Below are 19,739 nucleotides of genomic sequence, written 5' to 3'. Positions count from 1 at the left end.
ATTTGGTATTTTTCTTCTTCTTCTCCTGTTCATATTCTCCAAAAAAAAAAAAGTGAAGGAATATGTTCTTAGACATTCCGGCAATTACTAAATATAAATAGGAATAATATTATGAAGATAATAAAGTTAAATATTTTAGTAATCGTATTTTCTTACTAGAGAATAAATATGTTTATAGGACAATATTGATTGGGCCTAAAAACTAAAATAGATTAATCCTATGAGGTCACATATTGTAGCACAAGTTGGACAACGTAATCCAAATGTATTTAGGATTAGGATGGGCAGGTCCAAAGGTGAATATGAGGAGAATTAGTTCTCCTAACTAGCCTATGACGCTTCTATTATATATAGGATATAATATTAGGGTTTAGGTGATTAATTCATTAATCAGTTTCTTTTCACTATCAAGAGAGCGCGAACCTGGGCCAGGAGTGTATTAGGCTAGGGCTAGGACCCGATAGTGCTGAGGATAAGGCATTGGGCCTGGAGCCCAACTCTACACTGGAGCATGAGGCTGTTGGGGAGTTGGGTCGTCCCACGAAGCCTAGGCAACAGATGCATGTAGTTGGAGCTTATGCTATTATTGGGCATCGCGGCCACGGCCATGGTCCCGGTGACCCCCTGTCGCAGCCACGACCTCCACCACCACGCTGATTCAACTGCGATGGTGGTGCGGTGATTTGGTCGGCGAGAGGCCCTTGAGTAGGGATGGCAGTGGGCAGGGTCTGGGTAGGGTAAGGCTAGACCCATACCCATACCCTAATTTTTGGATGTAGACCCATACCCTACCCATATCCATAGGATAAATTTTTTTAGGACCCGTACCCATACCCGTAGGGTCCAATAGGGTCTGGGTAGGGTCTAGGGTCTAAAATGGGTCCAACATAAAAAAAAATCCGCGTACATTATCACATTTATATATAATCGTTAAGCACAATTTTATATATTACTTTTGCAATTAGCTTCTACTAGTTCTACACTTCTACTTCATTATATTATTTATATTGTGAGAATTCAGAATTTACCTGGCTCGGCTATTCGGCTAACGATGATTGACTGGTCACCGGTGGACAGTGAGAGACAGAGAGTAGAGTGAGAGTAGTGCGAGAGAGAGAGATGGTGAGTCTGATAGACGTGAGATTTGCGGCTAGTAAGTGAAGAAGGGTCATGGTTTTAATTTATAGGAAGTCTGCTAGAAGTTGGAAGGTTATGTTTATATCTATATTTATTTTAAAATTTTTTAAAAAAATATATATATTTTATTTAGATGGGTCTATGGGTAGGGTCTGGGTATTTGAGGAGTAGACCCATACCCTACCCTTACCCGATAGGATCAAGACCCATACCCTACCCCTACCCATAGGGTCCAAAAAATTAATACCCATACCCTAATTTTAGGGTAGGGTCTGGGTGGGTCTGGGTAGGGTCCTGGATCCATTGCCATCCCTACCCTTGAGCGACGAAGAAGCAGACGTGGGAGCCGAATCTTGGGATCTCCAAGATTCTTCAAGGTCAAGCAGATTGAAACGAAGGTAAGGGTTCCGTTTGTTGGATCATCGTCGCCACAACATCAAAATTAGTACCATTAAGACCAGAAATAAGCCGAATAACTAATTTTTGCTCCGAAACGAGTTGATCAAGTTGATCCTTCAAATTCTTTAATTTCATGCAATATGAATACGTCAGAAAAATTAGACAAGTGAATGTGAATTAAATTGAGTTTCAAGATAGACAGACGAGTATCTTTATTATCCTGAAAAATAGCCTTCAATTTGTCCTAAAGAGCTTGTGCAGAATCCCCACAGCAAAAGAACTGTCTGAAAAAGCAGATCAGAGAAAATAGTACCATAAATCCATTGTTTAACAATGGAAGCAAGACGTGACAATAACGCATCCGAGATGTCATAATGGCATTTGGTTTAATAATTTATGTGATCTACAACGTTAAAGTGTGGGCATGGCACTCAAATAACTCAACCCAATTTGAATACTGAACTTTCTCACGATCAAGAATCAAAGGGATACAATTTCTGATGTTTGTAACATAGAAAGGGCACGGTGAACATATGTGTGAGGGAGTTCGGTTTTAAAGGGGTTGGATTGTTCTGATAGGGCCATGGTGCGGCGAAAGCAAGCGGCGCACAAACAAGGAGGGTGGTGCATACGGCGGACAAGGCGCAAGGAAGAAATAAATAAATTCAGAGAAAACCTATAGTTGCGATGCCATGCTAGATTTGGGAAAACTACTCAAATAGAATGATTTGATCAATATTTATAATTATACATTCTAGGATAGTCCTATTATGATTAGGAAACGTATCCAGAGTAGAATTCTAGGAACAAAATACTTCCTCCATTTTTTTACTAAGTGACACGTAATCCTCTTTAGGAAATATCATAATAAGTGACACATAACTATATATGGTAAAAATGTTCAACTTTAATTTATTACACATTTTGTATTCTTTAATCACCCGTCCACTTTATTACATTTACGACCCCTCCTCCCCCACCTAATTCATATAATTTCCCCCAAATAACTTAATGACTCCCTCCATTTTTTCTAACCCAACTCGTCATCTACCCCTCATCTGATATTATCCCCCCCCCCCCAATTCTTTTGATCTACAAACCCTAACTCTCTTGAAACCAAGAACCCTAAGTTTTCAGTTGCCCCAAATCTCAAATTTCTTGCTTCTCTCATCTTCCATTCTTCTTCGTCTAGTGTTCCTTGCGAAGAACCCTAAAAAGCTACCCCCAATTTCGCGAATCTCTTGCTTCTCCCATATTCCATTCTTTTTCGTCTACTGTTCCTTGTGAAGAACCCTAAAAATCTGCCTCCAATTTGGCGAATGTCTTGCTTCTCTCATCTTCCAATATTCTGCGTCTGTTGTTTATTACAAAGAACCCTAAATATCTACCCCCAACTTCTCTCACTGTCTTCTTTGAGTTCTTGTTGTTGCGAACAAACCTAAGTCCCCAATTTATTTATTTTTGCGATGGATTCATGGAATATTGCCGATTATGTTTTCCGTTTTGATACGGTTGAGGGCTCTAAAGAGTCCTGGTTGTTGAGGAAATTAGATCAGCGTGAAAACGTGTCTTCTTATACATCTATTGCGATTCTTTATGGTGATTATGATTCACAAGCAACACCAACTTCAAAGTTTCGTTGGGCTGATGAAGTTGAAAGCCCTCGAAACGATGTTATTGAGACTGGATTTGGGTTGCATGCTAAAGAAATCTTGACTTTAGCGATTCTTCTGTGTTCTCTACTTCTAAGTCCCCAAAAAATTGGCGATTCAGATATGTACCCTACTACTGTCAGTGTAAAAACAAAAAACAAAGACAAAAAAATTGAAAAATGTGTGGTTTCTTCGTGGATCTATGGTGATATCTTCTAACTATGGTCATTCTTTTCTTAGCTTAGATCTATATTTCGTTTTATTTGCATCCTTTGAATGTGGGATTTTACTGCTGGGTCGATTGACAATATCATGATTTTCTTCTTGTTTGTTGTTGTTGATGGTTGTTGTTTTATGATAATTTCATCTGTTAATTGGCTTTTTGATTTTGTAAATGTGGATCTAGGTTAGTTTGTCATTTTCTAAATTAGAATTAGGGTTTTCTTTGAATTAGGGTTGTCTTTGAATTAGGGTTGTCTTTGAATTAGGGTTCCCTTTTTTATTGAACTTGTTTATTTATGATGATTTTTGTTGATTTCACTTGCTTTTAGTTGATTTACTTGCTTTTTGTTGATTTTAGTTGATTTATGTTGAATTATGTTCATTGTACTTTATTTAGGTTGATTTATGGTACTATATAGTTTATTTATGTTAATTTTTGTTAATTTGACTTGATTTTACTCGGTTTATGTTGAATTATGTTTACTATACTTTATTTAGGTTGATTTATGGCACTATACATTTTATTTGACTTGCATTTGGTTGATTATACTTTATTTTAGTTCATTTTGGTTGACTTTTAGAGTTTTGGTCCTGGTTCATGTTAGTTGATTTAAGTTGATTTTATGTTTCAAGCTCTTCTTCTCGACTGTACTCAAGAAATTGTGTTGCACAATTAAATCAATTTAGTCGGAAAGTAGAGGTTTGAATGAATGATGCCTTTAGCTTAGGGTTATGCGGTTATGCCTGTGTTTTTATGATTGATGTTGTTGTTCTACTCTTGCTAATTTATGTTCATTCCACTTAATTTTAGATGATAATTTAAGTTCATTCCACTTAATTTTAGATGATGTAACCCCCAAAAAAAGAAAAAAATTCTAATTATTATTGAAATACAATCATCTTTGCTAAAAATTATTCTTGTATAGTGAAATACGGCAAATACAATTACAATAATCCAAGGGCTTACTGAAACCTTTTCTTCCTTCCTGTCTAAACTATTGTCAAAAGAAACATCCACCATCCTAAACTTTCCCCTCAGACCCAATAGTTTAGAACCTAATCTCTATTACATAAGGGAAGGGGGAGCAACGGTGTCCTTTTTTGAACTGACTATTTTGCCCCCCTTTCTTTTCTAAATTACAAAAGGAATCTCAATACTAAAATGAGGGGTCAAACAAAGCCACCGAAATTAATTTTCAAAAATCACTCAGAAATCACTTATATGAGGAAACTTTACAAATCACTCATAGAATTGAGAAAATCACGTTGTAAAAATCACGCAAACCACTCAAATGATCAGGAAACTTTACAAAAACTAAAAATTAACTTACAAACTAAAACTAATATATTAGGACGTCAATACATACAAAAACATTTACAAAATTCACTTACAAATCATTGTTCTTAATAACCATTCACAATTACATACTTACAAAAATTACCTATAAATACAAATTTGAGAAAAACATAAGATTTTGACAGTGATATCACACATTCGTCTATCAACGATTTGCGAATTTTCAAATATGTACATAATTCTTTTAATCTTCAAAGTTATTTCACATTAGTCGACTGTTATGTAGTTGAAAAAATGGAGATAATACAATTAGTTGAAAAGGGATTTTATATAACTAGACTTAAATTTGATTCATTTTCATATAAAATCAGAAAACAAGATGTGTATGAAATTTGATTTATTTATGACACTGATGAAAAAGTGACAAATTTAGTTCTTTTTTTCTAAATTCCAATATAAAAAACTTTTGCAGAATATCCATGTTCAGAAATAAATTTTAAAAAACAAAACAATATCAAACCTTTTTGCGAACAACTTTTGCAAAAATCCATTTTTAGAAAAAAAAATTACATTAATTTGCAAAACCATTTCATGCGAAATAGATTGTGTATGAAAATTTGAAATTTCATTTCACCTATCATTGAAACTCAAAGTATTCAAATTTAAAAAAGGAGAAAAATTAATAATGAACATTTCATGCGAAATCAGATTGTGTATGAAAAACTTAAAATTCCTTTCAAATATAATTAAAACTCAAAGTGTGAACATCTAGAAAAGGAGAAAAAAATAAAATGATGAAAATTCTTAAATATCAATTTGTAAAATCAGAATTTAGAAGTTAAACAAGAAAAAAAAACTGAAATTGTATTATACTTTTCGGTTACAATTTTGGGATCATAGAGAAATTACTGAAATCCATATAAAAAACTATTATATATTACAAAAATGAATAAAACCAAAAAAAGAACATGACGATATTTAGTAAAGAACATCATACTGATTATAAAAGAACATGCGCATATAAGACTTGAGAAACAAAAAACTATTCAAATTACAAAAATGAATAACAACATAAAAAGAACATGGAAGAATCTTATTCACAAAATAGAGGTGAACTTAAATACTAACTTGCATTTTCAGTTTGTTTACTACTTAGTATTAGGCCTAAAAATATCATCGCACGCACAAAAGGCTAGTTGGCAAATAGGTGAACAAAGGTAGGAATAGAATTTAATTTACCACCTTCTATATCAATATACCCCTGGGAAAAAAAGGAAAGAATTATCAAGATTTCATTTTAAAAAATGTGCTTCAAAATGTCAAGAATTTAAGGCTGCTATTTGCAGGCCTTTCAGTAACATAAGAGTTCATAAAGCCATGAGTATAACATCTTCCTAAACTAGGTTTTGCACCAAGGCTTCACCTTAAACTGCTGTCCGAGAAGCTAACAGAACTTCCGAGGAATCCCGTGGATAAACCAGAACAAAATGATTGAACATAAGCAATCCAGAGTACAATACCAGATAACCACAAATTACAGATCCTTTTGCAAAGTTCACATCAGCAGTGCAGACTCATTGTAAAATTTCACCTATATCTCCCTGTATATATAAACAAAAGATACTTTTCTATATGCAAGTCGAAGGAATTTATGGTCTTAAAAACATTTACAAATAATACTATTATTGAAAACTCTATTAGCAAGTTGTGCCAGAAAATTCTGGTTTGTTCCCTGGTATTTATATGCCAACACGCGTAAACAGAAGTCACCATTAATACAGAATGCGGAAAACTTGCATAAACTGCGGTGTTCAGAGCAAGATGCAAGCACTGGATAACAATTAATCTCCAAATTTTTTAGGAAACTAATGAGCATAAACAGTGGACTTTGGGGCAATGTTAAACTGTGAGATTAAGAAGATAAGGGAAGTAAAATAAATTGGATTCCCAAACTAAAGATATTTGCAACCATTAACTTCTCTAACTTAGGGAAAGCAGTGTACCCTGCAAGCAAGGCCTAATCCTCCACAAAAAATCATGATCAATAACCTTCAGTTTGTGGAAGTCAACTATTTTCATAATTTTTTTCTCAACTTCATGATCAGGCGGAAAACAGTGCACAATAACTAAAGCAAATCTTACTCAAATTCATGATCAGGCGCGCTCTAAAGCAACACATGATCAACCATATCCCCATCAAATGGTAGGGCAGGCAAGGCAGGCAACTCGTCAATCAAACGCGCCACCTCTTCCATCTCCCCAACGTTATTCAGATCAATGTGCCTAATCTCCGACTCTGTGACTGATCAGGGTGATAAAACAAAGACAATGAAGTCATCTCCTGCTGACTAACACCTGGTTATAAAACCTCCCCAGAACAAGAACCTCCATTTCTTTCAGACAATTTATCAAACACTTGGTGGGCACCCGCAGACTTGCCTTCTCCAACCAAACCTTGAGGCCTTTCATCGAACAGTTGGAGAGCATTTGAAGTCTCATCCCCTTTTCCTGATAAAACCCACGAAAGTTCGTCTTTTCGTCGCAAATAAAACCTGTATGTCGACAAATGGGCTGTCACACTAGCCCGAGTCAAGTTCAACCCATCAACATTCATTAGCTTCATGATTTCCCTCGGAGTCGCATTGTGAAGGCCGACGGAATCAACCGCATCTACGAATGCTTTGTGAAGGTGCGGCGTCCAAATCAGTCTCTGCCGCTTTGAGGTTCTTTCTTCTCCCGCTGAATTTGATGTTGAAGTTAGTGAAGTGGAATGCGATTCGCAGAAATGAAGGTTCTTTTGATTATGGGAGATGTTAGGTTGGATCTTTTCTAGTGAATTGACGGCGTCGAAAGCGTCCATTTTGGCTGGAATTATGTGCCCCCAATGACAACCAATTGAAGTAGAGGTCAACGGTATTACCCGCCACATCTTGTTTAAGTCTTAACGCTATGTTTAGTTGACCTGAAATTTTCTGATCTGTACTTATGTAATTTGATCTGAATTTTATTTTTTCTGATCTAATATGATTTACAAGATCTTATCTTTTATAAAATAATATTATTACTTTGTAATTCATTATTATGCAATACATTATAACATCTTATTTATAATATTAGTATTATTATCATTTTATTTCTATCACAACTTTTACACAACTTTTATTAATAATAATAATTATTATTATTATCATTATTATAATAACAACAATAATAATTGTAATCACAATGATAATAATTATTACTAAAAATAATTCTATAACCCAAGTCATTAATTTATAAGAGCACTTCTAAAATGTTTCATACTATCCCTTAAAAAAAAAGTTCCACACTTGAGAAGTCAGCATATTCAACTCATTTTTTTCCATATAAAATAATATAAGATATACAAACAACTATGAAACTTTACCTAAGTACTACTACTAATTTGGAGCCATTGCTTAAGTGAACGGAAATTTCAATTTCCTTCCACATCCCCCTGCAGGTATGAATTAGTAAAAAAGTTTGTTTTACTGCAATTATAATACAAGAAAAAATATTTACATTCTCATTTTTTTAACAGGAAAATACTATTTGGTAGATGCTGGATATCCAAATACTATTGGATATTTGAGTCCATTTAAAGATAAAAATATAAGATATCACATTCCCGAATTTCAAAATGGCCCCCCTCCAAAAGGCGTGCTAGAAAACTTTAATTATCGTCACTCATCTCTGTGTACTACAATTGAAAGATATTTTGGAACCTTTAAAAAGAGATTGAAAATATTGTCAAACATGCCGAACATGGATGTCCCATATCAATTGGCTATTATGGTTTCTGCATTCACACTCTAAAATTTCATCCGATTGTATGAGTTGGATATACCGATTTCAAGGACTGTAAATATTGCACCAAGCAGAGCAGATTGTGATATGCTCAATGACTTGCGCAAGAAGAAAATGGATAGGGTGCAACTTCAAATAGCTAGAGAGATTTGGAATTCGGCAGGAAGAGGTATACCAGATCTAAATTTATAATTTGTTTCTCGCACTTAGCTTATTTTGAAATGTAATACGAACTTAGTAGTTTCGTTGTCATGAATTTGAGCTATCATATTTTATATATTTCTTATATTTGCGCCAATCTTATGTTCTTAACAAGTGGCTTTTAATTTTCTATTATTTAATAACAATAAAATAACTTAAAATAATGATAACAATAACATTTATAATGATAACACCGAGATTAATAATAATTACCAATATTAATAATTAATAAGTACAACAACAACAATAATAATCCTTTTGAACAAATGTATTAGGAAATAATAGTATTAATAGTAATAATGAGTTTTTAAATATAAGCATGATCTGATCTGAACTTATCTGATCTGAACTTATTTTTTCTGATCTGATCTAAAATAAGCAAAAATAGTAGCCTAAGAGGTTGTGGGTTCGCTCAAAGGTAACAAACGTGGTCATATGGGTTGGGTACGGGTCGAATCGGATCATAGGTCGGCTTTCTTTTCTAGCAAAAATATATGATACATAAATCAATGTTTGTGAAAAATATTTCCTTATTATTTTCAAGTTGGTACGAGTTCAGGTCACTTCGAGTCGGGAAATTCTGGCTTCGGTTTCGTTTCAGGTGGTCATCGATAATGGGTCTCGGGTCTAGTAATGACTAGCAAGTACATGCCTATTTTGTCGGCTATAGGTTCGCATAGGCAACAATAACGTTTGGTAGGGTTTGCCTAGGCAACATTAATTGTACTATTGGGAGGGATTTGAGACTTTCAGGAGTTGTATCTTACTAGACATAACTACTACATCTATCCAATAGGTAGATTATTCACTTTCAATATATTATTAAAATATAATAGTTAATGTTGAGTTGGATTCCACTTTATGATAAATTATATTTATAGTGGGTAATTTACCCGTTGAGTCAACCAAGTTTCCCTCTTATATTCAAAATAGAAGACAAGTACGATATTTGATGTTAGATTCTTGACATTAAATTACACTTAATTTTTGTTGATATTATAAGAAAGTAATATTACTTTAGTACTACCTCTGTTTTTTCAAAGATCTTCCTCGTTACTGTTACTACATATACAAATGAGAATTATTTTGTGTGGGGGTGTGTGGTGGGTAAAGTAGGAGAGAAAAAAGGGGTTAAGATAAATAAACAAATAAAAAGAGGTTAAAGTAGGAGAGATAAAGAGAGTAAAATTAAATTAATAATGTAATGGTGGACCATATGATAGGGACATGAGATAGTAAAAGGGGGAAAGAAAATTTCAAATAAGGAATAAAGTAAAAGATGGAAAATCTTTTGAAAATACACTTAAACGGAAAGAGGGAAATCTTTAGGAAACGGAGGTAGTATTTTTCTAAAACAAATCTAATGGTATAATTAGAACGATGGAGTAATGGAAATGGGAATCACTTAGCAGAAGAGAGTAGGAGATATTTGCTTTTGCCTACTACATTACCAAGTACCGACCTTTTCTTTTGGAGGGAGTTTTTAATTTTCTACTAATTACTCCATCCGTTTTTTTGTTGCTATATTTATTTTTGCATAATTGCTAAGAGTACATGTGGGGATTGAAGATTTGGAACCATTGAAAAGTAGAGCAATTAAACATATAATAGTTGTCTTTTTGTGCAACGAAGACAAAAATAAGGGTCTGTTCTCTTCGGCATAAAACAACTGAACTGAACTAATTGGAGCTGAACTGATTGGAGCTGAATTGAACTGAACTAAATTGAATTGAATTAAATTAAATTGAATGTAATAAATATATACATAATATTTAAACAATAATAATATGAATATTAAAAATAATAATTATAATGATAAGTAATAATAATGAATAATAATAACAATAGTATTTTGGATATTTTTAAATGATAGTTATAAATAAATAATTTTAATAATCATAAATTAATAATAATAATTAATGATAATAATGATAATTAATAATAATTATTTTATATTATTTGTATTAATATATTGATACTTAATGATGATTATATTACTATTTTAATAATATCTAAGAAGTAAATTAATATTACTATTTTAATAATTAGATTTAATAATATAATAATATTTAGTAATAAAAATAATGATTGGATTGGACCACGAAAATTGCATCATAAACCGTTTTGACGCAATTTGATTGGTTTATGGGCTAAATAACGTGGGTTTATTTGTGCTTTGACCTAAACTATGTTTCTCCTAAGCTAATATTTAACAAAATGGTTATAAAAGAATGGAGTTGAGCGGAGCTGAGCTGAACTGATTGAAACTGAACTGATTACAACTGAACTGAACTGAACTGATTGGAGCTGAACTGAACTGAAAATAAGCTGGGGAGAACAGGCCCTAAAGGTATAGGGGTAAATAATATGCAATCTGACTTGTGTACATCCAATTTACGTTAACATTAGTATGCACCAGGCAAAACAACATATCATTGCTGAACAATCTACTATATTATGCGAAAATCCACTATGTTATTCAGACCCATTCTTTTCCTAGTCAATAGTGAAACAGGTAATAATAATGTTACAAGACAATAAAACCACATCTTTTAAGGAACCAAAATACTACTTCCTCTGTTTCTTTTTACTTGCAACAGTTTGACTTTCACGCTTGCCAATGCATAATTTCAGCCATCAATAAGTTTAATTACCGATAAATAAAAATTATAAAAAGTATATATTCGAAAAATATACATTCAGACGAATCTAACAAGATCCCACATGAATATGTTTTTCCTTAACTATAAATCACCAAACATAAACTAAGTAGAGTTGGTGAATAGTGTAAAAGTCAAACCGTTGCAAGTAAGAAGAAACGGAGGAAGTATTTAGCATCATTTGCCTCGCATAAGGGCTAAAATCAATAGATTATGTGCACAAATGTAAACATAAATTATGTGTAGGGTTCTCAAATACTTCAGAAAATGCTGTTCTGGTCTTTCTCTGTCTCAGATGCCTCATTCTTTTCCTCTAACTCCATACACTTCAACAGCAAAAAATCATTTTAGCCACCTTGTTTAGAAGCTCATGACACTCCTGATATTGAAGTGAGTGTACTAGAATAAGATATGCAAATAGTAAAATCTCTACTATCTTCTGAAGTTTCAACTTGGTCCTTTTCCGGTGTCTTGCATTGTAAGCGTCAAATTCCAGCACATCTTCCTCTCCTACCATGACAGTTGCTAGAGCAAGCAACTAATAAAACTTGATGCAAGTTTAGCAAATACTCAGGATTCAATGCAAATAAAAAAGAATAGAGCCACAAAATCAGAGTATATTTTTATTTTTGTGAAATGAGAAGGAAGCCAAACCATTCATTTAGTTTGTTCATGTCCCTATAAAAATAAGACACCATTCAAGATATAAGCAAAGTAACAATGGAGAACTAAAGCAAAACTAAGATTTATCAACACAACTTTCCTGTAGAACTATGAAAGGCAGGTAGTACCCAAAAAAAATCATCTAACTGACCTACGTGGCTAGATTTGACATCAGAGAAGCTAAAAGAGGTGTTGTCGAAGTAAATTGAAAGCCTGATCGGAAAGGACACATCTATTTGCTAATTCAGTTTTGTAAATATCGGATATTCAATGTACAACTTATAAAAATAAACAGAATCTTTCTGCTACAAGTACAACCATCGCCCTCAAGACAATTCATTGATAATTAGTATTGCAAACCTATATTGCACCACACTTACAAGCACATTGTCTTGTTGTATAAGATGAATTTGTCCATGTACTTTTCCAGAGAAAATAGGAGTAACAAATACTCCTGAGTCCTCTATCCCTGACAACAACGCCCTTAGCCATCTTTAAGAAATGATACACATACCACAATGAGCAGACCAATTCAAGGGTTAAAAAGTTACATATGTAGTATCAAAGGTAGTGGATGATACCCCATACCTACATACTGTAAAGTGTAAGATAATTAGATAAAACATACAGTTAATTCCTTTTTTTAAAGGGTGCAGTTAATTATTGTTTGTGCATAAAATCAATCACATTCATGGATTTATACCTTTTTCTGGGGGTGAGAGGAGTTAAAAAGAAAAATCTCTATACAGAACAGTTATGCATATGCCTCATTGCCAAGTAATGGGAACAAATGCTGATAGTCGAAGTGGAAGAATCAATTTAAAAGATCAACTTCATACAATTGAATGAAATAACCCCCAGAAAAAAGGTAGGAACCCATGACTGTCAACAATACATTTCCACACCTACCGGAAAGGAATTAAGCATTTCCAATAACATATGAGTTCAGGATATAATCAGAATAACAACTCTTAAAAGTGTGCACGCACATATATGCTGCTATATAATAAGCACCCTATAACTAAAATCCTCCTCTCCCCCCCCCCCCCCCCCCTCTTTGGAAATATATACGATCTCATTTGCATATAATGGTAGTGAATTACTGAAAGACATGTCAATAATCAGAGCAACTGATGGAGCTTCAAGAAATTGCATGGCTAAAGCCCAACAGATTGACTTGAATCTCTACAGTCTAGAGTAGGATGGTACCAGATAACCACAAAGTATTTCCTACTGCAAAGTTCAAATCAGAACTCAGAAGTGTACTCTCATGAAAGGATTTCACTTCTCCCTCTATATAAACAAAACAAACTATACCTTTATATGATATTCAAGATTCTCTGTTACAAACAGATATTATTATAGAGAACCCATTAACAGCTTACAATTTACATATTGCCGAAGTAATATAACATATAAGCAGGTGTACACGTTCCAGAGAGTCCTGAATTCTGATATGTTGTTAATGTTTTATATGTCACGAGTCTTGATATAAAAAAAAAACACCACGTGAGCAAAAAGTGGAAATTTTATTATTTTTTGGGGAGAATAAAGAAGAAAACCTGCCAAGATGAAATTACTCTGGGAGGAACAGACATCCAAAAAAAAGAACAGATGTCTATGCAGATCTTTGACCAAATGCCATCTCCTGATGATCAACCCATACATGCGGAATATGCGCAACCTTCGGCCAATCCTGACTTCCGTCACTCAAGAACTTTGCACTTATCAAGGGGCAATCCTCAACTATGAAAGTGTCCACCCCAGCAGGTAGATTTCCATCAAGACAAGAAGCAAGCATTGTGCAATGACTAATTTCCAAATTTTCAAGGGAAGAAAGGCATGATAGTGTGCGTAAACTGTAGAGTTTGGGACAATGCTTAATTGTGAGCTTAATGAGGTGAGGGAAGTCAAAACTCCCGTTTACCAACCATTCTTCTAAATTCGACATGTTTTCAAGACTCAAGTTCTCCAACTTAGGGAACGCAACGTACCCTGGAATGCCTAAAACACCATAAAAATTATGATCAATCACCTTCAGTTTGTGGAAGTCAGTTATACTTAGGAATTTCAATGAAGGTAGTTGACCGAGTGATGGTAGGCCTAAACAGTTTTCACATTCAAAGAGGGTGACACTAACAAGTTTAGAAAATGCTGGATCACAGATCCAACTGGGCAGTTCAAAACCCCCATAACAACTTATATTTAACTCTTCTAGGCTTGTATTTGGCTGAAGAGAAGACAAGACCTCTCCATATCTTACAATACCTTCTTCCTGTGAATCACTCCAATGCAACTCCAGCTTTTGTAGCTGTGACTTGTCGGACAAACAAACCTCCTCAGCCTCATCCTTTGTCAATACATTTTCAAGCCTGGAGATGCAAAAGCTTCCTGAGAGGTTATTCATGTTCTTTAACTGTCTTATACTGCACCCTTCTTCCAAACCAACAAGAAAAGCTGATAGAGTTCTGATGTTAGTTAACGCCCCCATCCCTTGGGGCATTGAGCGAATTTGGTGAAGGACATCAAAATCGAGATGGCGTAAGCTGGTCATCTTTCTCATACCTTTAGGCAAGGCAGAGAGCTTCAAGCAACCTTTGAGTTTCAATGTCTGTAAATTCTCAAGGCAGCTCATTGCTTCAGGCAAACGTTTGATGGGATTCTCTGAAAGGTCTAAATAACATAAATATTTCATATTCCCTATAGAACTTGGCAGCTCCAAGAGACATGTCCGACTCAAATCCAATACTCGCAGCAGCTTCAACATCAAAAAGAAATCGCGTGGAATTTGTTTGAAGTTAATTGTATGGGCTTGCAGAAACACTAGCGTTCTCAGTTGCTCAAGTCTTTTCAAATCATGAAAAGGAGTGGAATCTTTGAGAGTGGCACACATTATGGACACATGAGAGACTGCTGGAGAGACATTGTTTAAGTTGGAATCGCCCTCTATCTGGACTATATCACTCCCTCTTGAAATGAACGATGAGATTAGGTGGTTCTCTCGGTCCAATTTGTACAATGCGTTTCCAGACATTAGATCAAATCTAGAAAGCTTGAAGTAACCCTCGGTTATACAATCATCAAAGAATATGGCAGCTATCCTCTCCATTGGCTAGCAAACAACAAATCCATTAGCCATCCATAATCGAATGAGTGTATCTTTCTCGAATTCATGACGAGGAGGAAACAAAGTAGAATAATATAAGGCATCAAAAGACAAGGCAGGCTTAAAATCAGGAGAATAGGATACCAAACTGAGTGGTTGAGAATCAACGCAAGGATCAATTGAATAATCAGCTAGAAAGTCTGTAGAAATAGGTGACTGAATTGGATTGTCACCCATAGTTACCTCTTCGACTTCTAATTCACCTAGTTCGTCTTTCGAATCACCGGAAAACTTCTCTGTTGATTTCCGCAACCTCTTTTTCATCTCTATCTTCTTCTTATTCCTCAAAGCAAAGTCCCGTTGAGCTTTCTCGAGGAATTGATTACTGGTTGATGACACTGCTGATGTTGATTTCCGTGAACTACATGTTCCAGGATCTTTTGAAATTCCAACATCACCTTTTTGCAGTGACTCTCCGACCCTGGAAATGTCCATTTCCGACGAAATATCATCTCCTAACGTCACCATAGACGCAAGTGGTTGAATGCCGCAAAGAAGCTGTTTATGGCCTCGCTTGAAACAATCATTCGCGAACTCCCAACGGTGCGGTACAACATTTCGGAAACCCTGCCAAATCAAATCAAGGAAATTATAAGAAATTATATTCCGAAATTAATGACTTCAATATCTTCATCGAAGAGAGAGAAAATCATATAATAAATTACATAGATGTTGAGTTGGCGGACGAAGCTGGGGAAATTATTATGTTTGAAGTATTTAGGAAGCAAATCACGAGCAAACTTTGCAGGTTGCCAGAGGATGAAGCTCGATCCGTCGTCATTCCAAGAGATGATGTCGTCGACGGCGGAATCATCGACAAGTTCATACGTTCTAATGATAAATGGACTTGGATTTCTAAGTAATTGAACCTCATTGGCGTTTCCATCGGCGGCGGCTGCGTCGTCACTTTCCTTTACCGGCAATGGGGACATGGTTCAATAATATCCAGTTGATACTCGCAAGTCGTAAACGACAACTTTAAGAGTATGTTCAATGGTTTAAAGGGTTTATCAAATAGTCCCTCCGTCCCATAATATATTGTTCACTTCTCAATTTTGACAAGAATTAAGGAAACGAAGCTGCTAACGGACGCCCCGGGGCGCTGGATAAGAATAATATTGTTAACGAAGCTGCTAACGGACGCCCCGGGGCGCTGGATAAGAATAATATTGTTAAATATGACTACTCATGTTTTTATTAGTGGCATTAAATGTAACTAATTTATAAAAAAAACAATAGAAAACAATGTCTAATTCCAAAGCAGGACAATTAATGCATTTGATTTTAGCTAAAAGTAGAATATAAAGGCAAAAGCTTTATTGAACACCAAAACGTCATTATCATCTTCTTCTTACAATATCTGATTCTTGAGCCTCAACTAATACACCATTGATGTCAAAAAAAAAATACACCATTTACCTAATATTTGACCAAAAAGATAGGATTCAAATCTTCACCAAGTGTAGTAGGTTTGCTCTTTTTCTTCGGTGCACCATTTGAATCAGAGGCATTCTCTTTATCCAGCCAGCAATTATTTGCATAATGTCCAGCTTTCTTACACTTAGAACAATGCCTCGTCGTTTGCTTTGTCAATTCTTTCCCGCCTTGTTGTCGTTTATTCTTTGGTCGTCCTTTGGGTTTTGACTTAGGAGGACACAATATATCATCACCATTAATCAATTCACTACAATGAGTGATTTGTTCACTTGGAATTTGAGTTGGAATGGAACCACTATCAACACGCCATCGAATTGGCAGGTACATAGAAGGAACTTCATGACAATCCATTTGAACAAATATTCTCAATATGTGTCGACATATAATCCCCGAGAACTCATATTGCTTGCAAGAGCACATTGCAAAGTTCCCATCCCAAAAGACTTTGTGACATCTACTATTTTCATTTGCATAATATCTTACCATGAAATCATATCCATCATGATAAATGATTGAATATTGACTTGCTCTACAACATTCTTCTTTGAATTTCTCAAAAGCAAAAGGAGTGAGTACTTGAGAAGCTTGATCTTCCAAAGGCGTGTTTACTTTCAAAACATTCATCTTAGTGATTGCTAACATGTTATCATGTTCTTGTCTTTGAATAATCTCTCGAATCGCAACATCAATCTAATAAAACAAAAAAAAAATACAATGGTTAATTTAAAACAGAGAACAACAAGTTTAAAAATTGAGTGAAATATATTGTATAAAAATTTTAAATTTACTAACCTGTTTAGCAAGATCTTTTAAAGTTGAATTAGACGTCACAAATCTCTTGATAAAACCATTAATGTACTCAGATCTTCCCGTAGTCCTCATTCCTCCGAAATAATAACTTCGTAGATATGCCGGTGCCCAGAATTCTTTAATCTGATACAAACCTTTCACATGTTTGTTATCCCGTAAGTTATATTTACCAACCACAAGAGGCCACTGATTCTCAAATTCTTCAATTGCCTCCAACTTGTAGAGCATATAAAAATCTTTGCACCACTCTTGGTATTTCTCACGTAGAATGAAAGTAAACCATCCACTGAATTTTGAGGTGATATGCCATATACAAAAGCAATGTTTAGTGTATGGCAACTCTTGAGCAATGGCTTGTGTCATCCATGGATCTTGGTCGGTGATGATTGTTTTCGGTGGCTTCCTCATTATTGCCACAAAATTCTGTACGAAATAAAAAATGTATTATACATATAGGAATGAAGATATTAGATATATGAAACTATCTTATGTAAAAAAAACAAAAAACAAAAAAAAAAACAAAAAAAAAGATGGAAACACAACAACTGAAACGTCCTCCATCGTAGGTGAAAAAAAACCAACTGACTCTCTATGTTAAGTAAAAAAACAAAAAACAAAAAACAAAAAACAAAAAACAAAAAAAAAATCTTATCTTCATTAGTCTTGCTTAGGAACTATGAATAAGATAAGAACAAGTTGTTTACAATAAGATAAGAAAAAAGTTAACACTATATCCCGAATAATTCTTCAAGATAATATATAAGTAATCCAAGATAATATTTACCTTCATTAACCACTTGAAAGTTTCTATGGTCTCATTTCTCAGCAGTGCACAGCCGTATAATATTGTCTTTCCATGATTGTTGACACCCACAAATATCCCACACGGCATGTCATATACGTTTACCTTATAAGTAGTATCAAAGACCACGACGTCTCCATACTTATCATACCAGTCAATTGATTGAGCTGGACACCAAAGTAAGTGCTCCAACTTCCCTTCATGATCAACCTTAACAATATAGTGGAAATTAGAATTCTCTTCTTTGCAAGATTTGAAATATTGTAGTAAGTTGGCAACATCATCTCCGGAAACTGTTTTTTTAACTCTAGTAAAAAGATTGCGGATATCTTTTTCAAGAAAAGGAAGCTCTCCATGCTCAACGTCTTTCTCAAGCTCAAGGACGCGAATAATTTGTCTCACTGCAAGACCTGCTTCCTTAAGTAGAAGAATACGCTTTTCATCTTCTTGAGAAATCATTCTATTAGCCGGAAGGAACCGCACTTGTGATCGAGATAACAGAGGATGATTATGCTCTTGTGTAAATGTAGTTACATGCCACTCTTCAGGAAATATTTCATTGTTTCTCCTTAATTTGACACGCAAGTGAGCATTACAATTACATTTAGTTGAAACTCTATTTCTTTGTTCCTTATTTGGGTCAAGATTCTTTAACGGTTGAGTTCGACTACGGTGGCAGTAGAAATCACGCCTTACCATCTTGCCATCCTTTTTTTTGGTCCGATCCCTTTTAATGCTAAAACCATGAAGACGTGCATAATTATCATAGAACACACGTGCTTCTTCTTCACTTTGAAATGTTTGACCCACAAATGGTTCAAGGTTTAGTTGTTCAGGTATAGTTTCCTCTTCATTATCTAGTAGTTGCACATGAGTGAAAGTGTGTCTTGTATAATTCTCCGCATTCATTTCTCCATTTTGTACAACAATATCAGATATATCTTCCCCCATGAAAGCAACCATTTCTCCATTGTATGGGAGTTCATTTAAATCAAGCAACATTTTGCTACTCAAACAATCGAAAATAAAATATAAGTAAGACTCTATTCTTTGCATTGAAAAATATACTAAAATCAAACATATAAATAATCGAATAAGATTACAAAGGAAAAAAAAAAAAAAAAAAAAACTCACCAGCAAAGAGTTGAAGAGTTGAAGTATTTTGGTTCTATTGTTACTCGCCAGCATCGAAGTGAAAATGCAAGTGATAAGTCCCTACTAATACACCTTTGTTAATTAGACATATTATGCCTTCCATTAATATTGCCTTGGGACAATAAAAACGGAGCTGGACAATAAAAACAAAGCTGTAAAACATTTGGGGAAAAGGAGAATTATTAATTGCTATAGCAGTGAATGTAAGTTAGGTTTTACATTATTTTATTCTTATCTAGCGCCACCGGGGCGTCCATTAGCTTTTGCCTTAAGGAAAATGGAAAGAGTTTTAGGATTTCACAAAAATATATAT

At 34.5% G+C, this 19,739-nt stretch overlaps 3 protein-coding genes across 5 annotated transcripts; all 3 read right to left on the bottom strand.

Annotated features, from left to right (window-relative positions):
- Positions 1–6,872: 6,872 nt before the first annotated feature.
- LOC125495503 (uncharacterized) lies at positions 6,873–7,567 on the bottom strand. The gene is made up of 2 exons (XM_048640240.1): positions 7,093–7,567; positions 6,873–7,009 (listed from the first exon to the last, which is right to left on the bottom strand). The coding sequence occupies exons 1-2, from the start codon at positions 7,565–7,567 to the stop codon at positions 6,873–6,875; spliced, it is 612 nt and encodes a 203-aa protein (XP_048496197.1).
- Positions 7,568–13,317: 5,750 nt separating this feature from the next.
- On the bottom strand, positions 13,318–16,182 carry LOC104888807 (heat shock factor protein HSF24). 2 transcript variants are annotated; one of them, XM_048641120.2, is made up of 2 exons: positions 15,888–16,182; positions 13,318–15,789 (listed from the first exon to the last, which is right to left on the bottom strand). In XM_048641120.2, exons 1-2 carry the CDS (start codon positions 16,152–16,154, stop codon positions 15,169–15,171), a joined length of 888 nt encoding a protein of 295 aa, XP_048497077.1. In that variant the 5' UTR covers positions 16,155–16,182; the 3' UTR covers positions 13,318–15,168. The 2 variants fall into 2 exon arrangements, with proteins under 2 accessions (XP_048497077.1, XP_010672196.2); XM_010673894.4 differs by having other exon boundaries at positions 15,888–16,179.
- A 335-nt stretch (positions 16,183–16,517) lies between these two features.
- LOC104903098 (protein FAR1-RELATED SEQUENCE 11-like) lies at positions 16,518–19,652 on the bottom strand. Of its 2 annotated transcripts, XM_010691086.3 has the most exons (4): positions 19,406–19,652; positions 18,254–19,277; positions 17,452–17,892; positions 16,518–17,349 (listed from the first exon to the last, which is right to left on the bottom strand). In XM_010691086.3, the coding sequence occupies exons 2-4, from the start codon at positions 19,271–19,273 to the stop codon at positions 16,642–16,644; spliced, it is 2,169 nt and encodes a 722-aa protein (XP_010689388.2). In that variant the 5' UTR covers positions 19,274–19,277; positions 19,406–19,652; the 3' UTR covers positions 16,518–16,641. The 2 variants fall into 2 exon arrangements, with proteins under 2 accessions (XP_010689388.2, XP_048497076.1); XM_048641119.1 differs by lacking the exon at positions 19,406–19,652 and having other exon boundaries at positions 18,254–19,360.
- Between the last annotated feature and the right edge of the window lie 87 nt (positions 19,653–19,739).

Source organism: Beta vulgaris, chromosome 3 (assembly GCF_026745355.1).
Source record: "Beta vulgaris subsp. vulgaris cultivar EL10 chromosome 3, EL10.2, whole genome shotgun sequence".
NCBI lineage: Eukaryota > Viridiplantae > Streptophyta > Magnoliopsida > Caryophyllales > Amaranthaceae > Beta > Beta vulgaris.
The sequence above is the reverse complement of the archived record's forward strand: the minus strand, read 5'-3'. Positions and strand labels throughout refer to the sequence as shown.